The sequence below is a fragment of the Felis catus genome, chromosome D1 (genome assembly GCF_018350175.1).
Source record: "Felis catus isolate Fca126 chromosome D1, F.catus_Fca126_mat1.0, whole genome shotgun sequence".
Taxonomy (NCBI): Eukaryota; Metazoa; Chordata; class Mammalia; order Carnivora; family Felidae; genus Felis; species Felis catus.
The window spans coordinates 21302005-21312018 of NC_058377.1; the positions used below are offsets into that span (position 1 = coordinate 21302005).

General features: G+C 36.5%; 1 protein-coding gene across 1 annotated transcript; it reads right to left on the reverse strand.

Moving 5' to 3' along the window:
- LOC101098984 (olfactory receptor 145-like) lies at positions 1-1642 on the reverse strand. The gene has a single exon (XM_006936756.2). It carries the CDS (start codon positions 1243-1245, stop codon positions 313-315), a length of 933 nt encoding a protein of 310 aa, XP_006936818.2. The 5' UTR covers positions 1246-1642; the 3' UTR covers positions 1-312.
- Between the last annotated feature and the right edge of the window lie 8372 nt (positions 1643-10014).

Here is a 10014-nt window from a genome sequence, read left to right on the forward strand (position 1 = left end):
CTGATCTTTTGCAGAACCTTTTATCTTTTTCCAGAAGAAAAAAAACCAAACTCCATAATGACAATGGAAAAACAGAGATAAGCTTATTCATTAATGTTAAATAGTTAAAATGGTGTAAAAGAGTAGAAATTGCAAAACTGGTGAGAAGGAAATTATACTATTTAAAAATTGGAAACAAACTGAGAGAAGACTCCAATTTCCTTCATCATGGTAACAAAGATATAGGATATGAAGGCTCTGCCTAAACTACTGTGATAAAAGAAACAGAATATACCAGTCCTATTACTACCTGCACAGGGACACTGATTCTGATCAAAACCTTCTCCTACTGAAGGTTTTTCTCAGAGCAGTTTTAACATCTTTGTTTCTCAAGCTGTAGATTAAAGGGTTCATCATGGGAACCACACTGGTATAAAAGACAGAAGAGATTTTCCCCTTATGCATAGACAGAGCAGACGACGGTTTGAGATATGTAAATGCACCTGATCCAAAGAACAAGGAAACAGCAATTATGTGGGAACTGCAGGTGCTGAACGCTTTGGACCTGCCCTCAGTGGAGCTGATGCGGAGGATGCTGGAAAGGATGCAACCGTAAGACACAAAGATGGTGACACTGGGCACAATGATGTTGATGCCCACCACGATGAAAACCACCAGCTCATTCACGTAGGTGCTTGTGCAGGAGAGCTGGAGAAGGGGGAGGATGTCACACAAATAATGGTTGATGGTGTTTGCATCGCAGAAGGTCAGTCTCAGCATGCATCCTGTGTGGGCCATAGCACCCAAAAATGCTATCAAATATGAACCAAGCATAAGGCTGGAACACACTTTAGGGGACAGGACAACATTATACAAAAGTGGGTTACAGATGGCCACATAGCGATCATAGGCCATTGATGTGAGCACATAGCATTCAGAAATGATAAAAAAACAAAAAAAGTAGAATTGGGTCATGCACCCCCTATAGGAGATAATATTCTTCTTTGATGTGAAATTAATCAGCATTTTGGGTGTAAACACAGAAGCATAACAGAGGTCTATGAAGGACAAATTGGAGAGGAAAAAGTACATGGGGATATGTAGGTGTGAATTCAGCCCAATTAGAGTTATCAAGCCCAAATTTCCTAACACAGTGACCACATACATGACTAGAAACAGGCAGAACAGGGGGAGCTGGAGATCTGGTAGGTCTGTTAGCCCTACCAGCATAAATTCAGTCACAAAAGAGGCATTTGTAGGAGCCATTCTTCTCCAAGGGGATCTGTGAGCACAGAAAAACAGGGTTACATTAGATGAAAACCCATCACTTCCCACAATATTGCATCCTAAAAGAGGTAATATAGGCTGGGACTATCTGAGACTAACCAAATCTAGATCAATAAAATCTGTCTTTACCTCTATCATGATACTGAGAAACACTAACTTCTCCTTTATTAGAGGTTTATAAGCTAAATATAGCAAAGAGTATTGCAATTTAGCCTAAAGAGGGAAGTCCAGTGCTGCCATATGCAAACACAACTGCTGGAAAAACCAAGGGAGAAGGGAGAAAAAGGATGGACCAGGACATAATTGTCCTTCTCTTATCCTCCCATTTCTTCATTCACTTAAGACTCCCATTAAATAAATATGGAGGTAGAGATCTTAGGATATTTGCTGGTCTCTAATCCATATTAGACCTTATGTGGTGGGAACCGAAAACATCGTTTCTTTCTTTTTTCTTTTTTTAATTTTTAATGCTTGTTTATTTTTTGAGAGAGAGAGAGAGAGAGAGAGAGAGAGAGAGAGAGAGAGAGAGAGAGAGAGAAACAGCACCAGCAAGCAAGGGGCAGAGAAAGAGGGAGACACAGAATCTGAAGCAGAGTCCAGGCTCTGAGCTGTCAGCACAGAGCCCAACGTGGGGCTTGAACTCATAAATTGTGAGATCATGACATGAGCCAAAGTCAGACGCTTAACTGACTAAGCCACCCAGGTGTCCAAGAACATGGTTTCTAATCCAAAACTAAGGGACCAGAGTCTAGGACAGGTTAAGTTACTGCCTCAGGTCACAGAATAAAATCCACAAATCCAGAAAAGTGAGAGTTCTATCCATGGAGAAGGAACTTATTGATGGAGATATTGTATCCCTGCACTAATTAAGTCTCTAAACATTCCTGATCTCCCTTTGAACAGATTCTTCCTCACTTGAATCTCAGAACTGCACAAGTAAAAATGAAAGTGGCATATGTTAGATCTTTGGATTTCCAACAAGAGGGACATTCATATAAATGGAATTCAAACACTCACCCTTCTTAGGCAAGAATATCCTGGTGCTTCCTTATTGTTTGTTTACCCCAGCAGTCCTGGAAAGCCAATTTCAGGTTCTGAGGCTTTGTGCCCTTTGATTCTAAGAGGATATTGCATAGGTGTAACTTCAGATACGCCCTAGAAACCTTTCCGAGCTACAGATCATAATTTCTGATTATGACTTTGAGTTCTCTCAAACAACAGAGAAAAATAAAGTCTTCATTATTAACTCGTTTGCCATTTGATAAGGTACACATGATTGAATGTGAGTTTAATGATACACTGCACGTGGTTATAAACAGAATAGAAGCTTGCACAGTTATTTCCCCTTGGGAATAGATTCTATGCATAAAGGGAAATAAGAGGATTGTATTTACACCCTCCACCATGCATCTGTCTTTAGTTCTTCAGGGACTCAAAATTAACTCAAGGTCTCTCATCACTCATGGGATTGTGTATCTCCCAAGACAAAGCCCAAAATGAACTCCCATCTCTCTGTCATCTTCATCTCTGAAGGGAAATTGATTATACATTTCCCTCTTTCTTCCCATATCCTAAATGGAAATTTTTCTGCAGGCATTCTGCCTCTAAGATTCTTTATTTCTTTATCTGAAAATTTGCAAGATGGAGCATCTCAGTCAACTGTCTCTTCCTGGGATATGTCTAAAATAATTTTAATGCCATGTATCCCTTCTAAGGTTTCTTTTTTTAAAATACATACTGGAAATTTGTACCTGACCATCCTCCTGAGACTTTTGTGACATTTCAATAACTGAGGTCACCTATTTCTTCTCATCACACACACACAAACAGGGGCTACAGAGTTAGAGTGTGTGTATAAATCCTACCTCCACTCTTACTAATCATACCCCAGGCAAATTACTTAATCTCTTTCTTCCTCTGGTTTATCTTTGTAAAATAGAAATGGTAAAAAAAAAATGGCATCACTTTCATTAAATTGTTCTAATCATTAGATGAAAAAATGTAAGTGAAATGGCTAGAACACTGACTATCCCCCGGTAGATAGTCATTAACGTTAGCTTATATAGGTTCTCATAAATTTTGAAACAACTTCCATCATAACACTCATCATTCTTCCCTTTAATTCTCCTGTTCTTCAATAATCATAACTTCTGTAAGAATAATTTTTGTCTTATTTGTTAAGTACAGTACAGTGTACAGAGTAGGAACTCAAATTTTTCTGAAAGTGATGTTGTTCTCAAACCTTCAAAATATTTTCCACAAAACCCAAATGCTAAGCCACAGAGTCTGCCACCCAATGGCATCCATGCCTTTCCTTCAGCCACCACCATAATTGAGGCAGTGGTTAGGTTTTAACTTAACTCTCCTACTGAACCGTAGTGGCTTTTCTATTTTCTAGCATTTCCACACACGCCCTCTTACTTAACCATCCACACTGCTGTTAGAATGACCTCTGAAAGCACAGATCTGTCATTTCCTAGTTCAAGAACTTTCAATTGTTCTCCATTATCTTGGGCAACTGAAATTTTGTCATAAAATGATGTCTTAAAACTGTGATTCAGGGGCACCTGGGTGGCTCAGGTGGTTGACTGTCCGATTCTTGATTTCAGCTTGGGTCTTGATCTCAGGGTTGTGAGTTCAAGCCCTGCCTTGGACTCCACGGTGGGCATGGGGCCTGCTTTAAAAAAATAAGCAAAAGGTACCCCCCCATGCCAAGATTCAGCCTCAGTAAAACTAAAGAAGAAATTGAGTCGAAGCTATTTTATTTCTTTCTTCCCCATCTTTACAGGGTATAATTGAAAATTAATAACTTTAAATATTTAAGATAATGACTTGAGGGGCACCTGGGTGGCTCAGTCACTTAAGCGTCCCACTTTGGCTCAGGTCATGATTTCACGGCTCATGAGTTTGAGCCCCACCTCAGGCTCTGTGCTGACAGCCTGGAGCCTGCTTCAGATTCTGTGTCTCCTTCTCTTTCTGACCCTCTCCCACTCACACTCTGTCTCTCTCTCTCAAAAATAAATAAACATAAAAAAATTAAGATATTTGACTTGAGTTTATAAGTGTAAACATTGTCAAATAATTCCCCCAAATTAATTAAAATATCTATCACCTCACATAGTTATCTTTTTTTTTTTTTTGCAGTGAGAATATTTAAGATCTACCCTCTTAGCAAATTTAAAAGTAGGAAATAAATTATTAGCTATAGTGATATTGGTGCACATTAGATCTCCAGAACTTATTCATCTTGCATAAAGGAAACTTTGTATATCTTAACCAACACTGTACACGGATTCCCTTTTCTTCACAAACTCACCAATGCTTATCTATTGTCTTTTTGATACTAGCCTTTAAACAGATGTGAGGTGGTATCTCACTGTGGTTTTCATTTGCATTTCTCTGGCAATCAGTGATGTTGAGCATCTTTTAATATACTTTTTGGCCGCTTGTATGTTTTCTTTTTAGAAATGTGTATTCGGGTCCATTGCCCATGTTTTTTAGCAGACTCTTTTTTGTGTGGTTGCTGTTACTTTTGAGTTTTAGGTGTTCCTTACACATTTTGTCACTTTTTATCAGATGCATGGTTTACAAACATTTTCTCCCATTCCATAGGTTGTCTTTTCATTTTGTTGATTGCTTCCTTTGCTCTGCAGAAGCTTTTTATTTGATGTAATCTCATTTATCTATCTTTGCTTCGGTTGCCTTTGCTTTTGGTGTCATATCCAAGAAAATCTTCCTTTTATGCAAAATTTTATATCTGAGTTTTTGTATTTATTCCATTGGTCTTTCTGTTTATCTTTTTTTTTTTTTAGCGTTTATTTATTTTTGAGACAGAGAGAGATAAAGCATGAACGGGGGAGGGTCAGAGAGAGGGAGACACAGAATCTGAAACAGGCTCCAGGCTCTGAGCTGTCAGCACAGAGACCGACGCGGGGCTCAAACTCACGGACCGGGAGATCATGACTGAGCCACCCAGGCGCCTCTTTCTGTTTATCTTTATGCCAAACCCACACTCTCTTGGTTACTATAGCTTTGTAGTAAGTTTTGCAATCAGGAAGTGTGAGTCTTGCTGCTTTACTCTTTTTCAAGAGTGTTTTGGCTATTAGGGCCCTTTGTGTTTCCATATGAATTTTGGATGGGGTTTTCTATTTCTGCAAAAAAGGGCATTGGAATCTGTGTTGAATCTGTAAATCACTTTGGGTAGTATTAATATTTGTTTATTTATTTATTTTTTATAGAGAGAAAGTGAGTGAGTGTAAGTGAGGGGAAGAAGGAGAGAGAGAGAAAATCATAGGCAGGCTCCAGTGTGGAGCCTGAATTGGGGCTCAATCCCATGATCCTGGGATCATGACCTGAAATCAAGAGTCAGATGCTCAAACAACTGACCCACTCAGGCGCCCCTGGGTAATATTTATGTTAACAATATTAAGTTTTTTGGGGCGCCTGGGTGGCTCAGTTGATTAAGCGTCCGACTTCGGCTCAGGTCATGATCTCACAGCCTGGGAGTTCGAGACCCGCGTCGGCTCTGTGCTGACAGCTGGGAGCCTGGAGCCTGCTTCAGATTCTGTGTCTCCCTCTCTCTCTGCCCCTCCCCTGCTCGTTCTCTGTCTCAGAAAAAAAAAAAAACAACAAACAACAAAACAACAATATTAAGTTTTTCAATCCATGAACGTGGAGTATGTTTCCATTTATTTATGTCTTCTCTATTTTCTTTCATCAATATTTTTTAGTTTTCATTTTACAAGTCTATATCTCCTTGGTTAAGTATTTGATTCTATTTGATGCTGCTTTAAATGGAACTGTTTTCTTAATTGCACTTAAGGATTATTCATTGCTATTATATATAAAGGCAACTGATTTTTGTATGCTAGCTTTGCATCCTGCTACTTTCCTAAGTTCACTTGTGGTTTTATTTATGTATGTATGTATTTATTTATTTATTTATTTATTCATTCATTCACTCATTTATTTATTTTTATGGACTCTTTAGAATGTTTTACATATAAGATCCTAACATTCATGAAGAGAGATAATTTTACTTCTTTTCAATTTGGATACTTTTCATTTCTATTTCTTGCCTAATATCCTGCCTAGAAATTCCAGTGCTGTGTTGCATAGAAACTGTGAGAGTTAAGTGCCCTTCTCTTGACCCTGAACTTCAAGGAAAAGCTCCTAGATTCCACCATTGAGTATAATGTACCCTGGGTTTTTTAAATACAGCTTTTGTTCTGTTGAGATAGTTTCCTTCTAGTCTTAGTTTGTTTGAAAATTTTTATCATGAAAGAATGCTGAATTTGGTCCAATGCTTTTTCTGAATCAATTGGCATGATTGTGTGTGTGTGTGTGTGTGTGTGTGTGTGTGTGTGTGTATTTCTTTCATTTTATTAATGTGGTATATTACTTTGATTAGTTTTCATATGATGAACCACCTTCGCATTCCAGGAATAATCCTACTTTGTCATGGTATGTAATCCTTTAAACATGCTGCTGAATTTGATTTGCTAGTATTTTGTTGAGGATATTTGCATTAATGTTCATTAAGGTTATTGGTCCATAGATTTCTTTTCCTGTAGTGTGTATATCTGCCTTTGGCATTGGGGTAATGGTGGCCTCAAAGACTGAGCTGGAAAATGTGCCATTCTCTTCAATTTTTGAAAAACCTTCAAAAGGACTGGTGGTAGTTCTTCCATAAATGTTTGGTAGAATTGACCAGGAAAGCTATGAAGTCCAGGACTTTTCTTTAGTGGGAGATTTTTATCTACTGATTCAATATTCTTACTAGTTAGAGGTTTATTAAGATTTTCTGTTTCTTCATGATTACATCATGGTAGGCTTTGAATTTTCAGGAATTTTTCCATTTCGTCTATGTTATTCAATTTGTTGGCATATAATGGCTCATAGTTCTTACTTATAATGCTTTTTATTTCAATAGAAGTGGTAGTAATATCTAGATCATCATTTCTGATCTTTTCTTTGACATTTTTAAAAATTTTAAATTCTATGAAAAATGTCATACATATACAAGAGTTGAGAGCAAATTACAGTTTACTATCCTGAACCCATTAATAAATGAAAAAAACATCAACTCATAGTCAATCCTATTTATCTCTACCATGATTATTGAACCCCCACCTCAACTGAGCTATTTTGGAGAAAATCCCAGGTATCATATTTTAGTATGCATTTCCAAAAGATAAATATTTATTAAAATTATAATAACACTATTTTACACTTAAATTAAAATAAAGATGCCTTATACTATCAAATGTCCAATCAGTATCTGAATTTCCCTGATTGTGGGTGAGGATTTTAACACAGATCCACACTAAAAGTGTAAGGTGTAACTGGGTGATAAAGTTAGTGGATATAGTTGGTCCATTCTGAAAAACTTGCCCTGTAACATCCTTTCATCATAAATTATTTAAATTGAAATCTGTTCAAATATAAACCATAGTTCCATTGGATATTCTATAAGCAAGCAACTGTGGTAGTTCCATTCTGCATTTAACATGCTTTATAGATATATAATGTAAAGGAAATGAGGAAAAAGTATAGTGCAACTCCTTATTTCAGTCCCTACAACAAATTATAGGTATCTATTATGGGACAAGGGGAAAGTGATAGAGAGAAGAAAGCTGAGAAGGAGTAGAAAATCTTTTCTCAGCAGAAATAAGGTAGACATTTTATTGTTTTTATTTAATTTTATTCATTTTATTTATTGAGCCAGGAAATATTGTTCATGATCATTTTGTTCTTGTCAACAATATATTGTTCTGATATGATTTATTTGACTCTACTATCTTTTTGCTTAGTCTAACTAGCTACAGTTTTGTCAGTTTTCTATTCTGTTTGTGATACCTCCAGATTTGTTTTTCTTTTTCAAGACTGTCTTGGCTTTTTGGGGTCTTTTGAGGTTCCACGCAAATTTTAAGATTATTTGCCCCAGTTCTGTGATAAATGCTGTTGGTATTTTGATAGGATTGCATTAAATGTGTAGATTTTTTTTGGTAGAATGGACATTTTAAGAATATTTTTCTTCTAATCCATGAGTACGGAGTATCTTTCTATTTACTTGTGTCATCTTCAATTTCTTTCATTGATGTTTCATTGATGTTTTATAGTTCTCAGAATACAGGCCTTTCACCTCCTTTGCTTTTCTATTCTGTTTTATTTATATCTGCTCTAATCTTTATTTCCTTTCTCCTGCTAGATTTGTGTTTAATTTTCTCTTGTTTTCCTACTTCCTTAAGTTGTAAAGTAAAGTCATTGATTTGAGATCTTTCTTGATTTTTAACGTAAGCTTGCATAGCTACAAATGTCCCCCTTACCACTGCTTTTGTTGCATCACATAAGTTTGGTATGTTGCGACTTTGTTTTCACTCATATTTAAAGAGAAGAAAAGGAAAGAAACCACAAGAGACTCTTAATGATAGAAAACAAACTGAAGGTTGATGGAGGGAGGTGGGTAGGGGGATGTGCTAGATGGGTGATGAGTATTAAGGAAGGCACTTGTGATGAGCACTAGGTGTTGTATGTAAGTGATGAATCACTGAATTCTACTCTTCAAACCAATATTGTACAGCATGTTAACTGAAATTTAAATTAAATAAACAAACATTTCAAATTCCATGTGATTTCTTCTCTGATCCATTGGTTTCTTTAAGGGAGTGTTGTTTAATTTCCACAAGTTTGTGCATTTTCCTGTTTTCCTTATGTTATTGATTTCTAACTTTATTCCATGTAGTCAGAGGTGACACCTTCTTATGACATTTCTCTTTTATACTGAGATTCAATTCATAGCTTAACTTATGGCTATTCTGGAAAATATCCCGTGTGCATTTGAGGAATGTGTATTCTGCTGTTGTTGGGTCTATGTTTTATATATGTCTGATAAGTTTACTTGGTTTATTGTGTTATTTAAGGCCTCCATTTCCTTCCTTACCTTATGTCTGGTTGTGCTATCTATTATTGAGGATGAGACACTGAACTCTTCAACTATTACTAAAACTGTCTATTTTAGAGGCCAGTTCTGCCAGCTTGGATTGCATATGTTTTCATGGTCCATTACTACGTTTGTAAATGTTTATAACCATTGTATCTTCTTGCTGTATTGAATCTTCCATTAAGTATGGTTTCTTTGTCTCTGTAAAGCTTTTTTATTAAGTTTAAATTTTTAATTCCAGTATAGTTAACATACAATGGTACACTAGTTTCAGGTGTACAATACAGCGATTCAACACGTCTGTACATTACTCAGTGCTCATCATGATAAATGTACTCTTTAATCTCCTTCACCTATTTCACCCATCCTCCACCCCATCTCCCTTCTGGCAACCATCAATTTGTTCTCTATAGTTAAGAGTCTGTTTCTTGATTTTTCTCTCTCTTTCTTTCTTTGTTTCTTAAATTCCACATTTGAATGAAACCATATGGCATTTGTCTTTCTCTGACTGACTTATTTTGCTTAATATCATAATCACTCTCTCCATCCATGTTGCTACAAATGGCAGGATTTCATTTTTTTAGGGCTGAGTAACATTCTGTTATATATATACACCACATCTTCTTTAACCATTCATCTGCTGATAGACACTGGGCTGCTTCCATAATTTGGCTATTTTAAATCATGCTGCGATAAGCATAGGGATATATATATCTTTCAAATTAGTGTTTTTGTATTTTTTGAGTAAATACCCAGTAGTGGAATTGCTGGATCATATGATAGCTCTATTTTTAACTTTTTGAGGA

Excerpts from the sequence above, each read along its gene's own strand:
- LOC101098984 (XM_006936756.2), bottom strand. The coding sequence starts at position 1,245 with ATGGCTCCTACAAATGCCTCTTTTGTGACTGAATTTATGCTGGTAGGG.